Source organism: Castor canadensis, chromosome 10, assembly GCF_047511655.1.
Source record: "Castor canadensis chromosome 10, mCasCan1.hap1v2, whole genome shotgun sequence".
Classification (NCBI taxonomy): Eukaryota; Metazoa; Chordata; class Mammalia; order Rodentia; family Castoridae; genus Castor; species Castor canadensis.
The window spans coordinates 2,816,750-2,843,542 of NC_133395.1; the positions used below are offsets into that span (position 1 = coordinate 2,816,750).

At 46.5% G+C, this 26,793-nt stretch overlaps 2 protein-coding genes across 2 annotated transcripts in view; one reads left to right on the forward strand and one right to left on the reverse strand.

Annotated features, from left to right (window-relative positions):
* Nucleotides 1–1,136, reverse strand: part of Col4a2 (collagen type IV alpha 2 chain) — a 155,502-nt gene extending 154,366 nt beyond the window's left edge. The window contains exons 1-3 of the mRNA XM_020165712.2: nucleotides 995–1,136; nucleotides 586–673; nucleotides 402–456 (exon numbers count right to left, since the gene is read on the reverse strand). Of these exons, the coding sequence (XP_020021301.2) occupies nucleotides 402–456; nucleotides 586–629 (99 nt within the window). The 5' untranslated portion in view covers nucleotides 630–673; nucleotides 995–1,136. The remainder of the gene's footprint in view (nucleotides 1–401; nucleotides 457–585; nucleotides 674–994) is intronic.
* A 213-nt stretch (nucleotides 1,137–1,349) lies between these two features.
* Col4a1 (collagen type IV alpha 1 chain) overlaps nucleotides 1,350–26,793 on the forward strand; it is a 126,935-nt gene continuing 101,491 nt past the window's right edge. Inside the window, exon 1 of the mRNA XM_020165777.2 lies at nucleotides 1,350–1,576. Within this exon, the coding sequence (XP_020021366.1) occupies nucleotides 1,493–1,576 (84 nt within the window). The 5' untranslated portion in view covers nucleotides 1,350–1,492. The remainder of the gene's footprint in view (nucleotides 1,577–26,793) is intronic.

Consider the following 26,793-nt stretch of genomic DNA (forward strand, 5'->3'; position numbering starts at 1 on the left):
CGCCCATTCCCCCAGAGTCTCGAATTTAAAAACCAAGGAGGCCTCTGCGCAAGGCAGTGCCTGGACACCAGCTGCGGGGGTCACTACAACACTTCGCGCTCCCCTTTTCCCCTCCCAGGGTCTCGCTGCCTAGTGACTGACATTCCTCCTGCTTCTAAGGCCGGAGTTTTGCTCCAACAAAAGCAAAAGGTGCCTCAGGCCACGTTTTAATTATGAGCTCCCGTGAAGGGCCGCCTGCAATGTACAGGATGCGAGAATGGAGGACACACACACGTACACGCACACACACGCGCGCGCACTCTCAGGTGGGCCAGAGGCGCTGCCTTCCTGAAGGCCATGCGAAAGTGCCAACCCCTCGCGGAGGCGCGAAATGAAGCGCGTGGGACCCGAGCGGGACTTACCGCCAAGACGCTCTGGGCCAGGAACCCCACTGTCAGGGCCCTCAGCAGCAGCCACCTGTATGGGAGAGGGAGGAAGAGCGACATGAGCGTGCGGGTCCCGGCTTGTTAATTCCCGAAAATTGCTTGCAAGAACCCCCATCCCCTTCCCCGCGCAGCTCAGAGAACTAGGCAGACAGTCGCTTACCGCCACCGGGCAGGGCCGGACGCCGCGCACCGCTCTCCGCCCATGTTCCCAGTCCGTCAGCTCTCGGCTCGGCTCGATCCCTCGTAGCCTGAGGCCAGAGACAAAGCGGGTTAGCGAGGGGGTGGGCAGGCAGAGCATCCTCGCCGCGGCTGTGTTCGTGGTGCGCCCCGCTTCCTTGTGGGGGTGACTACCAGGCGCGTCCCACCACGAGACGGGAAAAAGGGGAGCCTTCCTCGTAGGCCCTGGCTGGTGCCGCTTAGCCGAGGCAGCGCGATCCCTACTCCCCCCACCCCCCATTCTCCTGCTTCCCACTCCTAACCAAGAGAGCGCGCAGCCCCTGCCAGTACTGAGCGCCCCAAGTCCGCGCCCTCGGGCCTGGGTCTCGGCGCAGCCGGGGGGTCGCTCTCACCTCGGGGTCTGGCGTCAGTCGCTGCTGCCCACGCGCATTGGCGGCTCAGAAGCGGCCGCCCGCGGCACACCAGCTGCGCCGCCGGTCTCCTTGGGGGCCTGCGCGTCCTTTCTCGTCCCTCGGCCCGGACAGGCGAGCGCGGGGGCGCAGGGGATCTGGACGCTGGAGCCGCAGAGTGCGGAGCGCCGAGCCCTGCTATTTGGGCTCTCGGCGACAGCAATTCCCGAGTTGCGCGCTCCCGCCGCCTCTTACCCGCGCCGCAGGGTCCTCCCCTTAGAGACGCCGCCCGCGCACTGCCGAGGGGAGGGGGCAGCGCCAACAAATTGGGGAGCTCGGCCGGCCGCGCGCAGGTCTCTGCTCAGAGCCACCGCGCCCCGGACGGTGTACAGCGCTCACACTCCCGCACTCTGAGACCGAGCTGCCCGCCGCGGCCTCCACGCGCCCGGCCGCCGCCCCGCGCCGTCCCCCGTCGTCCCCTGCCGCCCCGGGCGCGCCACCATGGGGCCCCGGCTCGGCGTCTGGCTGCTGCTGCTGCCCGCCGCCCTTCTGCTCCACGAGGAGCACAGCCGGGCCGCTGCGAAGGTGAGTCCCCGGCGGTTCCACTCCCCTGCCTCCCGCCCTGCGCCCAGGGCGCCCCGCGGGGACTCTTTGTCCCGCGCCCAGCGCAGTCCGCTCGTCGGCCCCTTGGGGGTAGCGGGTGACACGGCCAGGTGAGCTGTTCAGGCCGGTTCCTGCTGGTGATTGATCCCTGTGGGCTGCGATCGCGCATCCATTACGGAGCCTCCTTTGTTATGGTCTGGTTACGGGAGAGTTAGGGAATTCCTCCCGGCCAGGGAAAGGACAGAAGCTTAGCGCGAACCGGCAGAAGGGTAAGGGTGCCCGGGAGCCAGCGGGATTTGAACCTTCTTTGCGGAGGCGCTTAGCTGCTGGGTGCCTTCACCTGCCCTGGACGCGCGATGGAGTCGGGGCTGGAGGGGTGCACACGCACACCCCAAGCTGCTCACAGCCCCCCACACATGTGCCCGGGAATCGCTTTGGGCGTGTATCTAGTTGTTTGGAGACTGATGGCTGAGGCTGAACAGCTCTGGGCCGTTTGCCTGGAAACAGCTGTATCTGTGCTTTCCCACGACTTTTGTGTAGCCTAAGGCACGCTGGAGAACCTTAGTGGGCTCTTCTGTACCTCCAGCTTAAAAAGACCCCGTCTGCCTTTTATTAGTGTGTGTCTTAAAATTATAACCACATTTATATTTGAGTGTGAAAACAAAGTGAGACTCCATCCATTGTTCCATGCGCAAATTGTTTTTCTAGCTTTCATTTCCTCTGGTTCTGTGCCTGCCCAGAAGGGCGCTGGGAGGTTCGTTTGGGAGTCAGGCTTCCAGCTCTGGAGGAGCCTGGATGGAGCCTGCTGTTCGTTTTTCCCTTCCCCTCCAGAGAATAAAGACTTCAGCTGTTAGTGGTGTCACAGCGCAGTCCCAAAGGCCAGAAGGTGTGGCCTCTAAACACATTTTGCTTTTTTTCCCCTCAAATACTTAAAAATGAATTTTGCTGCTTGCCTGATTTCCCACATTTACTTTTTTTTTAAAAAACTGTTTCTTAATCTTATGCTTTTTTTTTTCTTTTTGGGAAAATTTTACTTCTCTTCTGGAAGAATGATAGTAACTCCACTTGGCTGTCTATAAATGATTAAATGTTACGTACTAGAACAAACTGGTGACATGTACCTGCATCTCCTAATTAAGAGTTTGCCTCCTCTGGGGCAGCAACTTCATTGCCCATTGAAAGAGGACTGATTGCATCAGCAATGAACTTCAGATTGTTTCTTCTGGTCCCAGACTGGTCCCATAGTCAGTTGTTTAAACACCCTCTCCAACGATGACAAAATATTTTCAAAAGAACGGTCCTGAGAACACTTTATTTTGATTTAGAAATACTGACCACATTTAGCACTTCTAAGGGGAAATTCTTAGGCTTGATGGCAAGGCAAGTCTGAGAAGGTTCTCTTCGGAAATTTGAACCACTGTCTGCGCTTAGATTTTTTTGATTAGTAATGTTAGCAGATCAAAGCTAATTCCAAGATCTTGCTTTTCTGACATTAGGGACATTAGGATTAAAAAAAAAATGAGCTTCTCATGTAAGCTCCTGAAAAGTCAAATTCCCCAAGGTTGAGTTTGAGATAATTTTACTTCCCTTTAATTATCCTATGAAGGCCAAGAAAATTCCTTGCCATTTGCTTTGTTCTGTATCGTAAAATCTCCTAAGAAAGCTGGCACATGGACACCTCTGATCACCAGTTGACCTCAGATGTTATCATCTTATTATATTTTTAGTAGCTGAATTAAAGAAAAGCAATTAATATGCATATGACTTGTGAATACACAAGAAATCCATGTAAAAATTTTATCATACTAGTTTTTAAATTCATCTCACAGTTCATGCCATACATAACATTTTTGCTTACCTCCTTCCAAAATCAGCTGTTAGGTGTTCCAGAGTGTTGAAATAACTTCTATGTTTTGATTCAAGCAAAATATAATTTAAAAATACAATTTGAATGGTAAGATGCTACTAATTTGTGAAGTCCTCCCTCACAAGGCAGTAGGTATGACTCTTGGATTACCTGCTTCTTTAAATTGTGTGAATCACACTTTACCTACATTCACACATCCAAACAGCACCTACTGTGTGCCAGGTGTCAGCTGTATTTCTTTCTATGTGGAAGGTTGTTTGATTCTGCACTTGACCATATCTGCTATGATCATACAGCTCCTTTACTAGTAGATGGATTTTCCAAACCACTGCTTTAACCTCATGCTGAAATTTTGCCCCTCCATTGTGCCTCTCCTCAGCTTTCTCTCTTAGACCAGGAAGGAGGAGTAGGCTGGAGACAGAGATGTGTTCCCAGTGTTAGGATCACGATACCTCTGTCTGGTTTGGGAGCTTATACTGAGCTGAGCGATTCCTCCCTTTAGTGGCCTTCCAACTTCCTCCCCTTCAGTTGGTTTTATGTGTGCTTCTTAATAAATTATTGTCAGGATCAGCACTGTGAACTTTCCCCCAAGTGTGGCCTTGGTGGCCTAGCAATCTTATCATCTCCTGAGCATTAGTCACTACTCTGGGGCTGAGTGACCCAGAACTGGAAGGAAGAGACTTGATTCCCCATCAAGCATGGGCCAGTTCTACTGGAGATGTGGTCAAGGTGACAAGGCTGGTTTCTTATGGCATCCAAGCAAGGGCACATGGGAGTATTGGGGAGGACCTTCCCCAGACCTTCCTGTTCTTTGGATTTGGAATGGGACAGGGTCAGGTCAAGCACCTCTGAGACCAGCCAGCAGAAACAGTGCTCATTAGCCTGTGTTTGCCAGACTGGACTCTCACAGAAGTGTGACTGCTAGGAATGACTCACAGAATAAGTGCACACAATGAGCGCGCTTAGGGAAGGGGGGCCTGGTTTTCACATCTGGTTTTATTAAGATGACTGACAGACTCTTGGAGGCCTCAGTTTCCCTGCAGACCTGCTCTTTCCTCACATGGCCCCAGTCCTTCTTCCTTTATTCCATATGTACAGCTGGACCGCCTCCTTCCTGCCCTGCCCCAGCCAGGCACTGTCCACACTACAGAGTGTGACACCCCAGGAAGATCAAAGACAGGTAAGAAGTACTAAGAAACAGAAATAAATGCAAGTAGGCTGGTCAGTGCCACAATCAAAGGAAACCAAGGACCATAGGAGGACCTACTCCAGCTTTGAGGAATCAGAAGAAATTTCCTAGAGGCATTCCACTGAAATATGTGGAAGAAATAGGAGCTAGAAACCAGCATGTGCTTTTTACCTGGTAGTTCTGGTCCTTTCTGAAGCCTAATGGTCTTTGTCTTAAATATGACCTTGGCGTTCCCTCCTTAGAGATTCCAGATGCCTTTGTTTCTGTGATTAGCCATCTGGGGGACTGACCTTTGATCTCTTAGGGACAAAGAAGTGGAGGGGCCAGGACTGAGAGAACAGAGATAAGGGGTACCTGGCCCAGCCTGGGCCCAGCGTGTGTCCAGGCCCTGCTCTCCAGGCCGCAGGTCCACTGAGGGTGTTTGGGAAGTGGAACACGGATGGCTGACTCTAGGCAGGAGTGCCTGTAGGAACTGACCCAGAAAACCTACCCTGGCTTGGGCAAGGACACGAGGGAATTCACAAAACCCTACATTATTCATTAACAAGACTATCAGGCACATTTCTGGGAACTGGTGAAGAGGGCCTAACAATTTCAGTTATTTAGTGAAGAGCTGGTAAAGATTGTGCAGACAATGGAGGCCACAAGTGATGCTCTGTGACAAATCCTTGTAGATATGGGGAGGACATCAAGAAAGAAGTGAATGCATCACAACTTTGATGAATTATGTAGTGTTTGTTTGCAACAAACATTGCACCCAACACTAAAAAAAGATTAGCCATGTTAAAGTGTCTCTAAACAAGTTTGGCATTTTGAGCTCTTGGGATGGAGAAAGCAAAAGCAACAATAGAATGCCTAAGACAATCTCTTTGTTCTTCCTGTCATTATTTTGTGACCACAAAAAATGTCAACTACAGAACAATATGAAAGACACTCTCCTCCATTCTCATACATGCAATGAGAAGGGGTGTAAACCAGCCAGCCCCATTTTCTCTGTGAACGTCTTTTGAGAGGTTTAACATTGTTAAGGATTACTTTGAGGTTAATATTTTGTGGTCTGTTACACAGGTCCACCCTGTGTTTGCCCTCCTTTGTGCTCCTGCCTTCATCCTGGGTCTGTCAGTCCATCCTCCTTTTCTTTCTGTTTCTGCATCCCTCTCCTCCCTCTCCCAGCCCTGCAGTGGGTGCGCCTCTGCTGGCTTCTCTTTGTTCTCTGCTCTCATCTAGGGAATGTACTCCTAAGAGTTGCTATCATCCCCTGCCCCACTGTCTCCTTGAACTCATAGTGATATCTTCACGTTGCCATTGGCTATCTCACACTGGTTATCCAGATTTGATTTCAAACTTAGCAGATATGTTCAAAGCTTAACTTGTCATCTTTACCCAGGCCAGCTGCCCTTCCCAACTCTCCTGTTTTGGTCATTGGTGCCACCTGCTGTTTCCTGATACTGAGTCCAGAGACAATGGCTTCATCCTGAAGCCTCACCCTTCCCTCTTTTCTAAACCCCAGGTCTGCTACCATTCTCCTCCCCTGCTCTTGTTGGAGTTAGGCCAGCCTCCTCCTTCCTACTCCAGGTCCCTATGCCCATGCCAGGGCTGCCATGAGCCCTTGCTGCCCTACCTTTGTTCTCTCCAGCTCATTACCCGGCTGATGGGGGCCTTACTGTCTTCTATGTCTCCTTTGTAACCATGTACGGTGGCCACCTTGGCTTCACGCAGTCTCCCTATTATGGATGCATGCAATCTATCTGGCCTATTCCTCACTATCCTGACATGCTACTTTTGTGACTCAGGAAGGCTCAATCTCTGTGTCCCGTGGAAGCCACTGTAGTTCTTCCTGCTCCCTCACCTGTAGAGGAGCTCCCCACTTCCCTTTGCTTGCTTTGTTTCAACTGGGTCTCTTAGAGCAGCTCTCAGCTTGCACCCTCACGCAACACCCTCCCCTCCAAAACAAAACCAAGGCTGCAGTGCAGTGTGTTAAGTATCCAGCTTACATTTGAGTTCTTGCTTTGCCACTCAGCAGCACTGTTCTCTTTGAACTGCAGGCCTGTAATATGTAAAATGAAGATAATAACAGTGTCCACAGAAAGCTTCAAGCTGCAGTGAGGTTTGCGTGTGAAGTGAGGGAGCATAGGCAACGTGGATTGTTATGGCTGCCATGTGTTAGGTAGGTTGGTTCTGACACCCTTGCCAATTATAAGAAGCTTGAAGGCATGTCTTCTTAAAATACTGTTTGGAGGAGGGCCTGACACATAGGAGGAGCCATGAATGAGTTACTGGTAATTGGCTGTGATATTTCTGCTGTGGCTACTCAGGGTCCCCTGGGGAGTCCTGGTGAAGCTGTGTCTGCACTCATGGAAATTATGTTGCATGGTCCAGCCCTGTGGTAGCATTAGAGGAAACAAAGACAGTAATGTCAAAGGAAGGTGTTTCCCCTTAATTTGGAATTGGGAGCAGATAACCCACCACAGACTAAACACGAGTTGGAAGCATACACAGGCTGAATGCTTTATATAAATAGTTTATAACATGATTTAATAATATTCTTTGTAGAAGCTTTGCCAGCTTTGGTTTTTAATCTGCACACTAAGAGAACACTTTAGATTTGCTGTAAGGTAAAATGCGAATGAAGTGTTCAAATCAGACATAAAAAATATTTTACCTGCCATGTGGGCTTTTGTACATCTCTTACCTGACAAAGGGGAACTATCCAACTGCCTCATCTTCTCTTGCTGTTGGAATCAGTTCTTATTCAGAGTTTTGGAGTTACTATTTCTTGTTGATAAATACATATCTTGTTGTATTTTGACCATTTCTTATTCGGGTGACAATGAGAGACACTGGCTGTGAACTGGAAGTCAGTTGCTCTAGTCCCTTCTCATCAAATACACCAACAATTGAGGAAGCCATTTATTTGTATGGTCACTCACAGAAAGTTTAGCTGATTGAAAGAACATTTCTAACTGAGCACAATAGCTGGGGATACTTTGTATCTGTGTCTGACAATTAAAATGGTTTTAAGTTCTTTGTTGTTGTAGAGTTTCTGCTTTAGAAAAAAAATAAGATATTCCCTTATAAAGCTAAAAAGTCACTCAGTATTTCCCAAGTCCTTCCATGAACTTTTCCCTGTGGCCACTGGAACTACTAGAGATGGTGCCCATTCAGAGGATGACAGCCAGGCACATGTGACTTCTTTTCAGAGCATAGATTTTACCTGACACTCAGGTTTAAGTGTGGGGCATTTTGAAGGCATTAGGTTGGTGTATATTTCCTGTTTCACTATGCCGCAGATAAACCCAATGATATGTTTGCTTCATTTTCCATTAAAGAAATAATATTGATGTGTAGTTTAATTGGTGGAATATCTGGCTCCTACATCTCTAACCACATTTTTATAAAGTAAACATCTTTGTAATACAGAAAAATCAAAGTTTATTTTAAGATTGATAATTTTACTTTTCTATAACCAATGACTTGTTTTTGAGCATAGGCTCATTTATTTCCATATCATCTGAGAGTATCAACTTTAAAATGACATTTTTAAATGCTAGCAAATTCTTTTCCCTAAGAGTGTTCAATTGCAAGTTGCATTTTAGACTTTTTTAGAGAACACAGTAACAATGTCACAGAATTGTTACTTAGTTGAGTGTAGCACATACATGCCTCAGTCCCAGAAGACTCCTGCTTCAGAGCTGATGTAAGGTGATATCATTGTCATTGCTGCTTTAGTGTTCAAGGTTTCATAAGCAAGGAAGCCACAGGCCTAAGGTGTGATCCACTTGGAAAATACTTTACCTAACTAGGGATCTTAAACAGAACTATTGTGTTTGTCAGAGCAGAGGGTTCATCTTAATTCAAGGAACTCAGATTAGCCAGACAAAAGAAGAGCCCCTCTGTGTTAGAAGAGGATTTGAAAGAGTTGGGTACACACACCCATCATTGGAAAGACAATGAGGTGGGTGGGACCCACATAGGGAGGAGAGGGCCCAGGGTCCGCCCTGCTCTGCACGAGGTGGCACGTGGTGCAGGTAGGCATGTGACCCCCGTGTCCTCATGGATAATATGAGGGGGAGCAAAGGCGTTATCACTGAAAGCTTTTATTCAGTGCTTGATTAGTGTCGGGCTATCCTGTTTGTCAGAGAAAAAGCAAACTCCATTGTAGTGACTTCACAAGGCCTTTGACACTGGAGACCACTGAAGGGGAAGGGACACTCACATCGGTGCCACCCCAGGACACACCCCAGAGTTCCTGGGTCAACTGCAGGAGGTGCATTTGCAAATCTGCATTTTTGGCAGGAGGTGGTGGGGCTGCTGGCCCAGAGATCAAAGGTCCTGCCTGCCTGTCTGGTCTCTTCACTTTACACAGGCAGCACCTTGATGGAGCTCCAGGGGTCAGCCAGCAGCCCACAGTGTAAGCATGCCTGCATCCTGGGATCTTCACTTGTCCCAAATTGAATCTGGACCTTTGCCAGTGGAGTGGCTCTCCCAGTTTGCAGTTTCTTGTTTCTTCTTGGTTCTGTTATTGCTGACAGCTTCAGTCCCAGCTGCATGACACTCTTTGGAAGGTTGATTGGGGGAGGCCCCAGAGTCTCACGAGTGGTGTATCAAGAACCAGACCCTAGTGGATGGGTTTGTGCTGGTCCTTTGTGGTCCTTTCTCCTTATTAGGGAAAGAGAGTATGGTTTCCTGTGATTGCACAGCCTTAATGCTGGCTTTTGCCATCATCAGTGGCAGGACTTTGGGTCCCTCTACCTGAGCATCTGTGTAGACACTGGCCAAGGGCAGAGCCCAGTAGGGTTTGTGCTCAGTGCCCCCAGAACCCACCCTCATCTACCTCTTCAGCCTCAGCCGCTCAGCTCCCTGACAGGGAATTTCTCCTTTGCATTTTATTACAACCAAACCCATTTCCTGGAGATTAAAGACCATTTGGGGTTAGTGGTTTAAAATAACTCCTAAATTTTGGTCAGGAAATGGCCTATAAAATTAATGTTGCCAAAGCAGGGAAATGGGTCATGAATGGGAAAGAATCTTATCTACAGTATGGTTACTTTAGCCTCTCGATCAGATTTATTTTGAATAAATACATTAACCCCATCCAGAATTGATAGCAGCCAGGACAGTCAGCAGTGCACAGTTCTTGATCACTGCGGGGATATGCAGAAGTCTTTCGTGATTATCCCAACTCAGAGCTTATCGTTAGCAAACATTTTCGCATGTAAATATTTTGCTAACAGCAGATGCTTTTTATCAGTCCCTTAAAGCAAGTCCAAGGAGCCTTTGGGCACTTTGAAAATAATTAGATTTTACTTTCCCAAATACTTGAAAATAGTAAGATGATATTTCTTTATTTTGGAATTCAGGCTGTTAAAACTGTTTACAAAATTCTTTTAAAAACTACTAATTTTAATTATTTCTTGTTGACTTTAGTTATTTTTTCATCTTTCATGGGGGTTATTATCTGTGAATCTATCATGAGATAATGTGGTTTTTTCCTACTAGCTAGGTCATTTCTTGATGACATGCATAACTTTGGGCATGATTTTAGGACAGTAGCCAGAAATCCATTTTTGTTTTTACATCAGTGAAAATAAAATAAGTAAGGCTAAGAATTCTCCAGAATGCTTAGGTTGTGAGCTCCATATCGTCCTCTGGTTTTGAAGTTCATTCTATAAATGTGTGTTGGGCACTCATGGAAGCAGTTAGAATGGTCCTTATAGTTTGAATTTTGATATACGCCTAAGCTATAATGGCATGAAAAATGTTATATTCTGCTGAAAAATTAACACTTGTACTGTTCTCTTTTGACCCCAAAGGTTTTCCACTTACATTCTGAAACTTTAGAAACAGTATCAAATCACTGCAATCCAGGGAAGTCACAGGGGATGGGAATGAATTCTTGACTTAGCTGCAAGTAACTGTGTGACACTGAGTAACCTTAACCTCTCTGTGCCTCAGTTTTCTCATCTGTGAAATGAGGATGACATTTCTTTGTGGAATTGCTGGGAAGACAGCACGCATGTGGTCATACATGTGACATCACTGTTACGTGAGTGATCTTCATTTGTAAATAAAACTATGAAGACTAAAAACTATCTTTATTTTACCACTACTTCCTTCCTAAAGTGAGATAAAGTTCTTGGATAATTGAAAAGCTATTGGGAATATAGTGATATTCATACACATAATTAAATGCTTTTTTGGCATAACTTGAGTTCTAGCCCTAAAGTATTCCAAGATGGGAAACTGGGCTTTGACATATGAGCAGAATAAACTGAGAACAAGCAGACGGTCATGATGGGCACTGCAGCACTCCTGTGCGTGGGGCGGTGGTGTCACCGTGGCTTCAAGTTCTTCTGACACTTGCCAGTTACAGTGCTCAGGAGGGGGTCTTCCATAGGCTTCTTTCTGAACACGGTTAGTGTGATAGGGCCATAGCTGAGCAAAATGGGAATTCCTTTGAGTCTTGGTGGAAGAGGAAAGGGACAGTGTTGAAATCCTCCAGTCACACAGACCTCCAGGTGTCTTGGTGTGAGCGCAGACAGGTGTGAGACACACGGGGGCATGCACTCTGCTCCCATGTGTCCCCAGAGTTTGATCAGAAATTGGAAGGGCTGCACATCTGGCTGTCTCACTCCACCTTTTCTATGACAGAAAATGTCTGCGTCACCTGAGGGGGAGCTTCTTGCCATGTAAACGTTTCTGCGTGGACCATTTTAGATTTCAGCGCAGGTTGAGTTTAGAAAGTCACAGAGTAGGAGAGCGTAAGAGAAAATCTCCACAAGCTGGTGATGGAGGGTGGCCAGCTGTTAAAAAGCCTGGGCATGGGATAGCCCCTGCACCTCGATGAAGACCCTTTCTGTGGGGGTCTGCACACGGGCGCATTGACTTGTACATTTTTTCAATGAAGTGACCATTTGTAGACTTTTTGCAGCTTTCGTATGGTAAGTGTATTCAGTGACCATACCTATGATAGAACCTTATAAAGGGAGACTTTTAAATATATAGACACATGTTTATGACATGTTTTTACCATGAACGTGTGTTACATATGTAGTAAGTGGTACTCATTCATTCATACATGTGCCAGACGTGGTTCCCAGAGTGGAGATAAGCAGATAAAAACAGCTGCAGTCAGTGATTACTTTGTTGCAATAATACAATTTCTCCCTTTTACCAGGCTTAACTAGAAGTGATTTTAAAAGGTGCCTCTCTTTGCTAATTTGGGAATGACTCAGACTGAAATTTGACTTTGCTAGAAGAGTTATAAATGTGAGAACCGAAGTCCTTTCTGAGAAGTATTATCTACTGTGTGTCCTGAAAGTACATTCATTGAGACCAACAGAGTTGCTCCATTCTTTTAAAGAAATTTTGAAATATTTCTAGGAAGTAGGTTAGCTGTGTTCTCTGTACTGCCTGGGAGTTAAGCAAAGCTAGCCTTGGGAAAATGACTTGGGTGAAGCTATCTGATGTGGAAATACCAGATGAAGGAATGAGAAGGAGGCTTCAAAAAGCACTGTGTTTTGATGGTGGCCTGTGTCACAATGATAACGATGCAAGAATATTGTCCTTTGCCTTAAAATGTTGTTGCCAAGTCAGCAGGAACCTATGAGAGGGTTGGCAGCAAGCAGTGAGAAAAGGGGGATACTCTTCTAGTCAGAAGGGACGCACCTTGGGGACCTTGGATCACACAGGGCCCTGCTGTCCTGCTGTATAATTGCAGACCCGAGGAAGAGACTGGCTGTTTACATCAGCACCAGGAAAGTCAGAGCTAGTTCTCCGGCTCAACACTGACTTGCACCAGATAAGCTCTGGTCCCAGTTAACAAGTGACCTCTTTTCTATGAATTACGCTCTTTGGCCACTTGGAGTTTTGTTTCAAGGACCAAGGTTTATCTGGCTTCCTGGGCAAAAGGAATTTAATTTGTGAGGTAGAGAGATGAATCAGAAACATGAAGCCTGTTGCTGTGAAAGTAATCAGCGGCTTAACAAGAAAGCGAGGGTCATAGTGGTTGGCAAAAGCCTTGGCGGATTGTCCTGCACAATCGGCAGCACGCACCCCACATTCTGCCACTGTGAAGCACTCTTAACAAGGGAAGTGACACAAAGGAAAAACCTCTGCTCACATGTGTTCTGCTACAGGGCCTTTTTGGAGAGAGATAATTATGTATGCAGTCCTTCTTTTGATTTCTTAGTTGGTAGTTCTCTTAAGTGAGGTGTCAGAGACTGGGGAAGAGGAAGAGCAACTGGTGTTTCCAATGAGTCCAAATATTGCCTTCAAATATGGGGTCCCAGGTCTGAGTCGCTGCATCTGAGCCATGTAAGGGCAGAATTCCCATGACCTTGAGTCAGAGTGCTAGGTGTTTCTGGGGGACAATGCCTGCCATCAGTGTACCATGTTCTGGTCCTGCGTGGTGTGTACCTGGGATCTGGGAGAGTGTGGTATAAACCCGAAAGCTGTGCTTGGCAAAGGAAGAGTCAGGTGCCTTTGTTGTTACTAATCACCTGCAGGTAGATGGAGCAGCCACTGGCTGGTACACATCAGTTGTTCTTTCCAGAGTCAGAGCCATGATACATGGGGGAGCCCTCGCTCTACAGCCCGAGGACGCCCCGAATAGGCTGTCTATGTAGAGTTTTGCACACCTTGGGTCTTACTTGCTTAAGCTTTGGGGCTTTGCTAGGTTTCACTGGTGGGCCAGTAGATGTGCTTTTCTCCCCCATCGTGGCACTGGGTATCACATAAAGCATTCATGCAAGATGACCTCAAATGGAATTGAGCATCCACCAGTAGCTGAAGGAGAGTGACTGCCAACACTTTCAGGAGACACTCTGGAGAAGAGGTCAAGGTGGAACTGAGATTTTTTCCTAGCAACCAGTTTCTTTCCTCACAGTCTTAAATCCACTTTAAGCAGGAGGGAGATGCCTTTAGCAGCTGACATGGATGGCCCACGTTTGTAGTTTGGTCACAACCCTGGGTACCCTACCCTCCTGTTACTCTACACAGAAGAGTCCTGTCCCAAGGACCTATTGCTCTTCTCTGCCTATCTGAAAAGTCATCCTCGGAGCTCCTGTCTCTGCTTTACACTGGGTCCCTGCAGGCAGCAGTGTCACACAGCAGCAGTCTTAGCACCTCCCCTGGGAGGGCAGAATTTCCTGGGGATCCCTTGGAGGGGCCAGGAGATGGATCAAGCCAACATCCAGGCTAGGTCTTCCTGACATTTGTTCCCTGCCTCTCTTTCTGGTTAAATAACTTAAGGATAAACTGTGGTTTGGAATATTTATTTCCAAACTAGAGTGAGACAAAATGTTGAGAGTCAAGTCTAATCTAGACCACAGCATGACCTCTTCTTCAGGGGTCCTGCGAACCCCTTTTACATCATATGCAAATTGTAAAGAGCCTTGCACAACTGCTGCTTAGGGAGGCAGTGACTGGAGTTTCTCACCTTCTCAGAGAGATAGGTGAACTAGAGGGGTCTTGTAGCAGATGTTTATGGTAACATCTGTTGCTTTTACCAAGGCAAAAGCCCCTGAATTTGACAATGGGTAGGAATAGGGAGCAATTTGATAGTGGACAGGAACATTGGCTCTTAGAGGCTGGCACTGCTGAGGGTGCTGGATAAGTCGCTGTCTAAGAAAGAAGGTTTTGGCAAGCATTAATCCTATTGTCTTTATAAAATGCTGGGTGCTTATCTCTTGTTTCCTGCAAACACCCATGGCCTTTGCATGTCCACAAACCTTATCTCAGGGCATTTCAATTTCTTTCTCTGTGTCCTTCAGCATCTAGCACAGAACCAGGGCATGTTACACAACACAGGTCTCAGTCAGTGATAGTTGACTGACCCAGTAGTAGTGCTAGAAAATTGAAATTTGAAGCTGAATGCTAAATAGGTTGATCTGCAGGTGGAAGAATGTGGCTGTTAGTTTAAGGACCCAGTTCAGAGCTGAGGTGGGAGAAAAGGGAGAAGGAACACACTAAAGAAGCCACTGATCCCAATAGAGATGCTTTCATGGAAACAAGGTGTGTGGTGGTGTCAGCAAAATGTCCTGTGTAGTGATTACAGCAGGTACAGTGATTCATGTGCCTGCTTGGGGCGGGAACCAGAGAGGTCTGCAAAGTCTAGTCCCTGCTGTACCGCCAGTCACACAGGCGAAGAAGTTGGCCACGAGACAGCTGGCCCCAGTCTGGTTTGCCCTGAACTCTGCGAGGTTATTCATGGTGTGCTCCAGGTGTTCCCAGTGCTGTCCTGATGTGGATGGTAAGTTGTGTGGGCAGCCGGTCATCAGAGGAGTTTGTAGCTAAAGCTTTCCACTCAGCCTCAGAAGAAAAAAGCAATGTCTTTGGTGCTGGGAGTTGCTGAAGAAATGAAATGATAAAAGCTTTGGAAGAATTTGGTTTAAAATGTGAAGTAGGTCAAAAAGATGGGTGGATTTTACCTAGAGCAACCAGTTGGCACTGGTGAGTCTTCCTGGGGAAAACATGGAGGCTGTGGGCAGAGGTCTGCTGTAAACCAGTAGCTGGTGCCACTCCCATTCCAGGAGCCTGCCATGTCCCAAGGACAAGGCCAGCAGGGTTCTTTGCTTCTGTGTGTGTGTCCCAAGCTAAGACAGCCCCTCCCACTTCCAGTTCTGGTCCCCTTCCCATGCTTGTCCAAGTCATAGAGCCCTGTGCCTGGGAAACCTCAGTGATCCTCAGCTTCTGTCTTCACCTGGTGACCACTTCCTGCCTGCACTGACACCTCTAGCCAAGGAGATTGACACTGTGCCCAAGGCAGGATGAACTTGAAGGGATCACCAACAAGCAAAATACCAAAACCTCACAAACAATGACTTGGGGAAGAGTCTGGAGGAACACAGCAGGGAGACACGAGCTTTGAGATATGGACGGGTTCATGGAACAGGGTGAATTTAGCAGGAGGTATAACTGCAGAGAGCGATGTCTCCCCCACCCTGAGCAGGCTTAGTGTCTGTAACTGAGGGACTGAAGTTGGGGGGAAAAGGAACCAGGGAGCAGAGGAGCCTGAGGAAAGCATGTCACTGGTTAGGCTGCCTTTTAAGGGAAACTGGAGTGTAAAGTCACAAGTTGTTGGTCATTAGATGTGCTGATTAAGAGGGTAAGTCATAAAAGAAATTGTGCTTCTGACATAAACTTTAAACAGTGCAATGACATTTTGGGGACAAAACCAAAGCTCTACAGAGAGCATGCCTCCACCGCCCCCCCACCAGCCTGGAAGTCAGATTCCAAAAACTGCTTGATTGGAGGTCCTAGGCTTGCAATGCAGTCACGTGTGCACACATGCTGCTTGACTGAAAAAAGAAACTTTAAAAGGCCTTTAACCAGGCTTTAAAAGGGGAAAAAATTCACAAAACCTACACAACAGCATGTAAAAATTATTGAGTGTGAAACAGGACTCTTCTGTTTAGAGAAACATCAAATCTCCTTTGAAGGGAGCCAAAGCGTTGGGGAGAGAAGCTGGAGTGCAAAGGAAGGAGGGAGGGAGGGAGGGAGGGAGCAGCCTGTGGAGCAAGCAGAGCTCCCTGTGCAAGGTGGAGAAGAAGTTGTGTAACCAGCATTGGTCCCAGAAGATTGGCGTGGCAGTGTGACTGTCTTGCACTCTTTACACCTCTTGGCTTTTCCAACCAGATGGCATCTGAGACATTGGGATTTGGACCCTACAGATGATTGGGATGTTCTCCAGGCAATTATGGACTTAACTCCGGAGCACAGACGTGCTAGCTTGCAACGTAAGATTGGACATGGCTTTGAGTTTTCACATTTCTCCATTAGCAATTAAACTGCAGCGACTCTAGTTTGGAATAATTAATCAGTTGTCTTTGTTGAAGAAACCCTAAGAGTGGGTTAAGATCCAGCCTGCAGAAGTTTCTCAGAAGTGGGCAAGGGCAGCAGTGGGTAGGTATAGAGGAGCCTGTGTTCTATGGGAAAGGGTGCTTGGGAGGGGACAGGAGTCCCAGGCAATGGAGGGCAGAGTGTGAGTGGTCCTGGGCCTCCTGTCTCGCAAGAGCCTTTCAGCAGGGCAGCTCTGGCACCCCACCTAGCTAGCGTTGGTAATTACTCCAGGCCAAGATGGCGGTCTCATTCATACTCTGGTTCTTTGAGATCAGAAACTACTCTCCAGTCAGTACGACTCAGGAGTCCAATGCTTGGCTAGAATGAAGAGCCCTGGACATGAAGCAATTACTCACTGAGTTTAGTGGTTTCCGCCTCCTTGCTGCCCCTCACTGAGGGCAGGCCCAGGCCTCTTACTGTCACCATTTATAAGTGGTTCCCGGGCTCAGGGCACTTCGATCACCTGTCCAGTGATTTACACAAGTACGTGGAAGGAAGAGAGGAAATTGAGAAACCAATCTGGTGTGCGCCAGATTGTAGAATTCAATGCTCATTTCCTTTCAAGCGACGCTCACATTTTTTGTGATTTTTCATTTTGTTTGCTCAGAGACAATACATGTACTATACAAAAAAATCAACAGTGACGTGAGGACAAGTCTGCCATTTTCTACCTTGAGGCTGGATAATCCTTAGACTTTGGTTGTAAAAGGTTGAATTCTGCTTATCTCTTGAGCCGTTCATGTTTCTGATAGTGGCCTTGGGATACTCCCACACACATTTCCTATTCTGCAGCATGATCTACCATGAGTTTTAAGTCCTATCACAATTCAAGGACACAAGCCACTTCTCCAGCTCCTAGCGTCTCTTTTCTGAGTGGAAATGGTTTGAGCTTCCTGGGGCATGGGGTTGCAGCTCCCGTGTTCGTCCCTTAAAGGAAGCTTTTCTCTTGGGAACATCTGAGTTGAGTTCCATGCAGGCTTCCTCCTTGTAAATGGCCTGGAAGCACCCCCACACGGAAGTGTGTTTGATTGTCCACTTCCCGGCCTTGAGCTCCAGGCAGCCTTTCCTGGCGAGGCCACCCCAACGTGTGGCTCTCAAGGATTCACAGCTTTATCCTGAGTTTCACAGCAGGACCAGCTTTCTGCCCAAGTGCCCATTCATGACATCCAGCCACCTGGCCTCTGAAAACTAATCTAATGAACACAATAAAAACCCCAAATGCAAACTTGCTTCATTTTTCTCCAGGTCCCAATGCAAAAACCAACCTCTGGCTCCAGTGCGGCTCTCTTGTTTGGAGAGGAAACTGGGAACGTCACAAAGATAAAGTATTAATAGGACTGGAAGTGTGGTAGACGTGGAGCTGGGGAATATTTAGATTTGCAGCTGCATGTAGCAATTTAGAGGAGATATCCGATGTGGCTGGCCTTGGGCTTTATGGCGGGGACCATGTGCTGTCTGGCTTTTGGCTGACATGTCACAGGAACATACAGGAATTCTGTTACTGTTGGGGAATGTCCCAACAGAAACAAAAGAGGGTGTTCTGTCCCTCCAGACACAAAGTAGGGGAAGAGCCCATCTTTGGGTCCATGCCCATTCCTTGGCCTACAGTCCTCACCTAGACACTGGGTGCCTGAGGCCCCTCCTGCCTTTCCTTAGGTGGGTGGCCTCTGAGTGAGGAAAGATGCAAGGCAAACAGCTCCTCACCTCCCCTTTCTCCACCCTCAGCCTTCATTTTTCCAAATGCCACTCCTGAATTTTCTGGAGTTTTGTGTTCTTTCCAAACTTGTTTTAAGGAAGAGCTTTGAACTTGGGTTGGAGAATGCAAAGTGGGCTTCTTCCCAGAATCAAGGTCTGTTGAACTCTCTCTTTGTGGAGTGGAGGTGTCAGTAGCCTGAGACACACCGTCACCTATGGGCTTGGAGAGGTGGCACTAGAGGTAGGCTGCTAGCCTTGTATGTTTGTCACTGCCGCTGTGTACTCACAGTGCTTGCTCCCCTGCCCCAGTCTTCCCCTGCAGTGTGGAGAGGCAACACGGCCACAGAGCTGTAGCTGTGGCCTTTTTACCTCTGGATTTGGGAGCAGAATGTCAACCAATCTCAGTGTCCCCGAAGAAGCAGACTCTTGTGAAGCCCTCATGAGGTCCTCCTGTCCTGGTGGGCAGGCATCTCAGCCCAGCTTACCTTAGTTTGCTTTCCCGTTTTGTCCTAGCCTCATTTTCTGGGGACTGTGGCTCTTCTTCCTAGGATGGATTTCCTGGAGTGACCCATCTCTGTCTGTCTCCCATCCCCACTGCCTCTGCCCTGAAGGGTCTTCATCCCTGCCCCACAGAGGCTCTGGACATTCCTGGACCGCCCACTGATGCCGGCTTTTCCACACAGAGCCCTTCTCCCCTCGCCTCCCACTCTTCTCTTGGCCTCTAGCCCCGGCCAGGATCATTAGGCAGTAGATGCCTTCATATGAGTAAACCAGTAGGTCATCTCTGGCCTTGGCTCCAACACCCAGCTTCTCTCCAGTGGTAGGACACTGCGATGTAAGCTTCATTTTTCTCTGGCCTTTGAGCTAAAGCAGATTTGCAAATCCAGACCCATGGGAATTTCTTCTCAGTCATTCCCATATGCAGACCTCTCCTCCCTTCCAAACCTCTCTCACAACATTGGGGCTGGATGTCAGCCCTTTCACTCTGTGTGCTACAAGAGGCCAGGGCAAAAGTGCAATTGAGTTCCATCCACAGAGGGTCTAGTACAGACTTGGGACACCAAGTGATGGATGGTGGCCTGAAGACCCAAACTGGCAGGTGAGAGAGAAAGAGCTGGATTATGGGGTGTGGGTCCACCAACTCAGATCCCAAGCCCGTGTAGACACGCCCTCACACACACCAGACACAGATACCTCGGATCCAGGCGCACCATGGCTTAGTTAAGTTGACACAGGAAGTTAATGGTAATGGCAGCTTAGCTCGTGTTCTTTTATACTATACTAGTACAGGTTGAGCACCCCAACCTGGGGATCTGAAATGCTCCAAAATCTGAGCCCTTTCGATGGTCAGGGTGATGTTGCAAGTGGGAAATTCCACACCGTGGAACTTTGTTTCATGCACAAAATTATTAAAATATTGTTTAAAACTGCCCTTAGTCTGTGTGTGTGAAATGTACTTTCTGCTTAGACTTAGCTTCTGTTCTCAAGGTTATATATTCCCAAATTGAGAAAATGCCTGAAATCCGAAACCCCTCTGGTATCAATAATTTCGGTGAGGACACGCAAATTGTAGTATTGGCAGAAGACAAGCACTCATTCAGGGTTCCAGTGAGCCTCATGAAAGGCATGGAGGCCAGACCTCTGTGCTCAGGACCTGGGGAGGGACTGTGAAGTGACAAAACCTCGCTGGGCTCTGTGGGCACCCTGATAGCTCCTTCTAGTTCTTCCCACCGCCATTCGTGTTGCTAGAATGCACATTTTCATGTTGAAATCTAATGTCAGCCTCAATATTCAACACTTTAACGAAAGTAACTTTGGTTAATTCCCCATTCTTTAATTTTGAAAATAAGTCATGTTGTAGTATGGGTATTTGGGCTGAAGATATAGCTCAGTGGTAGAGCACTTGTCTAGTGTGTGAGGCCTTGGGTTTGAGCCTCAGCAATGAAAAAATAACAGTTTCTCAGGCTGGGGCATAGCTCAAATGGCACAGTGCTTGCCTAGCATGCTCGAGGCTCTGCGTTCAATTCCCAGTAACAGAATCAATCAATAAAAAAAATAAAAATTAAAAACAGGCAGTTACTCATATGCTTTAAACACGAAAAGACCCAAATGCTGCTGCGAAGTGCTCTTTACTGGTGGCTGCAGCCCAGAGAGCCAGCTTTTTGCTGTGTGTTCTACCTAACCCCGTAAGAGCTGTGTCCTTGTGATGGAATGATTCAGACCTCGCCCCTCCCCGGAGGACAGGGATCGGATCTTTAAGTTCATCTTCACTGCTCAGTCACCTGGAGAGGAACTTGGTAGAGTCTCCCTGGTGGAACCGGGGCATTGCCTTTTCTCGCTAGTGTTTAGGGAGTGACTGTCTTCATCAGCACGCACCCCGCCACCCTGAGCACCTGAACACACCAAGCAGCCCAGCTGAGGGCTCTTCATTCCAACAGGATGGAGCTGTGTTCTGGTCATTAAAAAGGCCTTTCCCAGAGAAAAGACAGTTATGGGGAGTATTTTTTTATTTGTTTGTTTGACTTCTGTCTGCTGAGTTAGATCACAACAAAATCCGTCTGTTAGGAAGCTTGTGTTCATTGGTAATGTGCTACCCCCATGTTTCTTACACAAAAGTCGGACAGGCCGATGGCTTGCGGGTGTAAATTAGTGTTTTCGATTCCTCCAGGGACTGGAGACTACTACTGGGACAATGTTGACTTCTCAAGACCTGAAACCAAAGTCCCTGCAGCTTCTGAATTATGCTTGTGGTGTTTGTATTTCAGCCCCTAGCTCTGCAGTTACAAATATCATTTGGAAGCTGCAGGGATCACACCAGTCAGACCTTAGCCACACTGTGGCTTAGGGGCTCCTGAATTCTAGAATGTTGGCTTTGCTCCCATCTTAGCTTTTCTGTGGACCGATGTTTAATTCAGAGCAGCACTACAACAGAACTTCACAGGAGACAACCGGAGAAAGAGAGCAACTTCTCCCAGGAGGGGGCCATCGTCTGTGTATCCCTACCCACAAGTGGCCAGATCCTGGTGAAGGCTGCCAGCTTGAAGTCATCAATGTCGCAGGACACTGTTGTCTGAGCATCTTTGTGGCCATCTCCCACTCCAATCCTGTCTGCATTTGACTAGAATGTCAGGCCCATGAAAGGTAGCTCCAGAAACATGACTCAGAGCTGCTGCCTAAGGCCACCTCCCCTCCCCTGAGCCTGGCTCAGCATGGTGGACATGTGCTTGGTGGACCCCAGGTGAGCTCACAGATAGCAGGCCGCCTGCTATCTGTGTGCTTGGCTGTTTGTGTGCACGCATGTGTGAGTGTTTTAAGGGAGTGTGTGCGAGGGAGTGTATGTGCATGCATTCATGCATGCATGTCTGTATGCACATACACACATGTGCAAGGGTGTGTGCATGTTAGTGTGAACACTGTGTGTACAGTGCCCAGACATCCTGGCCATCTTCCTGACTAGTTCTTGATGAATTTATACCATGGTTCCAAGCATAGAACTTGTTTTTATTTTCTTTGTTATCAATATTCACACATTTCACTTTTAGCTACCTAGCCATTTCTATTACATATCAAAGAACAAATGTCTGATGTACAAAACTAGCTGTTGACATAAAACCTGCTGGTCTCTGTCATCCCACTTCTCCAGCATGGCAGGAAATGATGTCAGGAGGAGTGAGGTTGTGTTGTAAAAGCTTCCTACACTAGAAATCCAGAGTCAGCAGATTTGCAACAGTGAGACTAGTCCTTAAGAAAGGGTGGCTGGATGGTGACACACAGGCTACACTGAAATCATTGAACGGGGTGATTGGATTTCAGGTACAAACCAGCTGCGATCAGAACCAGGCCAGTGGCTGAGGAACAGAAGGGAGTGTAGCTCTCAGAGGCCTTTTGAAGATAACACCCCCAGGACATACTTGCTAACTGTGTGAGGGCAATGTCGGTGGGTGGGTTGGAGTTCTCTGACATATGAGAGGGGAACACCATTCCTGACAGAAGGCAGACTGCTTAGTGTAGGAGAAGAAGGATCCCTTCCTGTGCAGATTCTCAGGCTGGGAGTAGCTGTTTGTTCCAGGAAGTTGAGATTTTCTACCAGGCACTTCACGAAGTCCTAGAACACTGACTTGCCTGAGGTGTCAAGGGCCTCAAATCTTGATGCAGTCTTCTTGATTACTTAATTTGCAGATTTTCTTTTAAAAAGTTGAGTTTCTGTGTGAACTCACGTGGCAGAAATCTAGGGTTCCTACAATTTTTTTTTTTGAAACTGACAAATGTACATTACAGCAGTAACCACATCTTCTTGCCTCTCACTTCAGTACATGAGGATCTGTTTGATTTTTGCCTCCTGCAAATCTGGGTTTTCCTTTGTCATGCTCCAGGGGCTAAAGGGTTAACCACGTTAGTAAGATATTTTGAAGCAGAGTCAGTAGGGTGGGCTTCAGGAGTCATTGAAAGATACTATTTCTGTTCCTCATGTTTTGTATTGGGAAGTCATAATTCCAGCTGTAGATGTGGTCACCCTTCCTAAAGTCTTCTCATCACAGAACAGAGTCGCTTCTGACAGCTGTTCTCCCAAGAGAAGGATGCTGGAGAGTGTCTCACATGTTTGCTGGCTACCCAAGCCAACCAGCCCTGGTGTCAAAGATGCTACTGAGGTTTCTGACTCAAGGACATTCTGTTCGCTGAAACACTTGAGGGTTGTAGAGCTGTGTGTGTGTGTGTGTGTGTGTGTGTGTGTGTGTGTGTCCAAGTGATTAAAAAAATAGGACACACAGTTAGAGGAAAAGAAAAGTCCTACTTTTTAGTGATCCAAGAGAACTGGGTTCCTCCAGAGGCAAGGGTGTAACATGGCAGTCTGCATAGATAATTCAATATATTGAGCACTTACACATGGAGAATGAAAGACCCCTTTGGCCAGATTTTAGATGTGCCTTATAAAGTGAATTTATTAAACCATAGAATACAGGAAAGGTGGTAGTTCTTAAAAATGAAAAAAAACCTCACCCGCACATTGTTTTGTGTGTGTTACCAGCAGGATTACCGAGGTGAGAACAGCTTATTGGCTAATTGCAAAGTGGCCGTTTGGAGGCCACTTTCTATCAAAACTCACAAACACACCAAATTTGGTTTTGCAGAGGCAGAAGTGGGATTGTTCTCTGGCCACAGAGGTGTCATGTGTAAAGACCAGGCCATGTCCTACAGTCAAGCCAAAGCAAACTCATGTTGTGAGCGAGAACCTCAGGATTCTATGTAACTCATTTTTAGAATACTTTTCCCTTCCTCAATACAAGCACATAATTGTTCCCATTCTCAATAGCATAGTGGCGACTTTGTGATGTATTCATGAGAATTATGAAGTCTAGAATGTGACTTTTATTTTAAGATTTTGAGGGAACTCCTAGTGGCATTTCACTTTTGACCTTTATATGAAATTTGACGCTGGCCATTGCTGAGTAGTGGGCACCAAGTGAGCATTTTGTTGTGTCTGAAATCTGGGTGTGCTGAACACCATGGATGTGACAAACATGTCTCAAAATGAAGGGCAATCAGTTGACTTCTGTTGGTTCATTGAGCAAATTAACATTTGGTACTTTAGTTCTTTTTAAAATGAACCTTAAAAACACTCTATTCTTTATGCCTATTGAATTAACACCATTCAGTAATAGGTTTTAGGAGTAAAAATGAGCCCTAAATCATAAGGAAAAATTGGCAATAAAAACAGAAAGTATAAATAAAGAAAAGACAAGAAGGGATACCAGGAAGGGAGAATCAAAGACTTAAGTAATGTGCCAAGACTAGAATTTATAGAAGCTAAAGGAAGTGCAACACAGAAGCTTTCTGGAGGAGTGTGGCAGGTGGCAGTGGGACCCAGGCAGATAGTGGACATGGCAGCAGAGAGCGGGCAGCCTTCTTGATGTCAGCTGTGGAAGATGGGCAAATCATGCAAGAGGGAACATCCTAAAGGAGCAGCACAAAGAAAGTCAGTGTCAAGAATAAATGAAGGTAGTATGAAATGGGCACTTGGAAAATGACAGTATCAAAAGAAAAAGATTTAAGTCCCAGGGTTGCAAGAATTATTGGAAGGAAATCATGTTAGGCACTTCTGGGTGGCCGGAGCTTCATGCTAGAAGGTTTGCCTTGCAAGAAAAGACATGCAGAGGAAGAATTTGGCATATTTTGGTTTCCTCCTCTAACTTGGATGTGTGGGTGGGCCTCAGAACCCCAAAAAGAAAAGACTGAATGTGTCTAGCACAAATTCAGGAAATGAAGAACTAAATTCAAACTCATGTTAAATGGTTTGCACACTCAAGAGGCTTATTATGTGCATGAATTATTTAAATGATGTCACGCTACATCAACCTAACTAGATATGAGTTCAGAGAATGAGGCCATGTAGTGTTCAGGAGTCATGCTAGCACCACCACAGAGAAGGGTGTGAAGTGGGAATGAAACCCTGGAAGACCTCACCGCCTGTGGAGAGTGATGGTTGCTGCTGTGTGATGTGTGTGTCATGAAAAGCAAAAGTATTTCAGGTACACAGGAAGATGTAGCTTTGTAAGAAAAGGAAGATTGGTTCAGTTAATGCCAGGAAGTACACACAATACGGAGTACTTAGTGATATTCAAAAACAGTGTGACTGTTGAGAACATGGATGGCCTAATTTGAAACATTTCACTCAGAATTGGAATGACAAGGTTAATGTCAAGTACTGTTTTGAATATTACATGGAAGAGCTCTTAGGGGGAAAGCATGGAAAGAAGGAAAAGGCAAAAGTAGACCATCCCATAGGTAGTGATGACAACAGTCATTCGTTAGTTCTTCCAGAGCAATGCAAAGAGACAGGAACCAGGCACAATGTATAGCAAGTACAGACTGAGCCTACTGGTGAAGAGACTTCGAAAGGTCAAGGTTGAGCAACAATAACAGAAAAGGAAGCAAATAAAAATGGAAGAGAATGAAATAATGACAGGGTAGAAGAGGAAAATGAAGAGAAATGGATTGGGAACCAAAACAAGCAAATGAGGAGAACATATAACTTGTATTTTGTTGATGGAAAAATTTCTTCTCCTGCCTCAAAAAGCTGGCTACTCAGTTTTATTGAATAACCTCCCATTTTAAAACTTGAAACAAGTTTTGTTGGAAAATCATCATCACTGGAACTAGATAATAAAAAGTCTTTGTCATGATTACAAAACATACTAAAAGAATATGTGAATTTAAGGTTGTTGGTGTAAGAAGGCTGAGGCTGCCTGACAGTCCTTGTGCATGTCCAGAGGGTGACATACGCATGTGGGTTCATTAGATTCTTGGATTCAAGGGAGGTATTTCCCAGGATTAGACAAGATTTTTGTTCAAAAATACGGAAAAAAGCGGGGTTCCTCTGAGCTGCAGGCTGATTGGGAACTTGGTCATATCAAGAGTTAGAGCTGGTTTCCGTGGGCTGCAGCTCTACTCCATGCCCTGAAACCTTGTGCAAAGTCTGAAAATGATAGGAAGTAAAGAGGAAGAAACGGTCATGAAATATTCAGTTATGGTACCAGCCTGAGGCATGTTTGCCCAGCATTTACTATGTGCAGAAAATAGATATCCTTCAGTAGAAAACTTCTTTCAGATCTCTATTGGATGCTAAGAAGGAAGGGAGGAAGGAAGAAAGGCACAATGAGAGGAACAGTCTGGAGAGTGCCTTTAAAAACTACTTTGGGGACTCTAGAACATTATATAAACTATAATGCTTTCAAATTATAGACAGATATTCAACTATTTCAAGAACCCAGGCCCATAAAAATAAAAGCAAAATGGTAAGAGTAGGAAGGGAGACAGAATAAGAGAATGCAAAGAGAATCAAAATCCCAGATAGGTCATGAAAATTCTGTGAGTAAATTCTGATTGGAGAGGAGAGGAGGGAGGACGTTTGAAAGTCCTGTGAAGGTTGACACTATCTAGTAGTAGTAATATAAATTAAGTATTCGTGGCACAGTCTTCTATATAAGTAGCTTTGTTGAAGCTTACTTTTTAAGATCTAAATTACTGGGGAAAGGTCATAAATGAGTTAACATGTACTTCTCAGCAAAGGGCCCTGAAAATGAGAAAAGTAGGCTTCCATTTGTGATAGTTTTAAAAGGAAAAAAAGGCAGGGCAAGTATGAAAGAATTTCTAAAAACTTCCATCAAATGCAGTATTGCTAGCATGGGTTGCCCAATAATTATAAAAGATGATTGGGAATTAAGGGGCTATGTAGCCAAATGGATATTGTGAAATCTGAGGAAAAAGAAATTTCTGGGCTGAGTGAGGGTGACCTCTAACCCACTCAGCATGCAAGGTTTAGGTCAAGGAAGGCATGTGGGAGAGAAGGCCAAAATCTGTCCAGGGTCAACTGTGCAAGGCTAGCTGGAGCCGTCCAGAGCTGAAAAGAACCGTCTGCTTCCAGGAGGTTTGAGTGCACAGCACAGATGCTAGGCAGAGCAAGGAAAAGGACTGGAGTGCTGGTACACCATCACCATGCTATCTGGTGCTTTCCCAAGAGGGATTATCATATGACAGGATTTAAATACTGTGACAAAAAGGATGTTCAGAAATGGGTCATTACATCAGAGATTTCAGGGAAAGATAGAT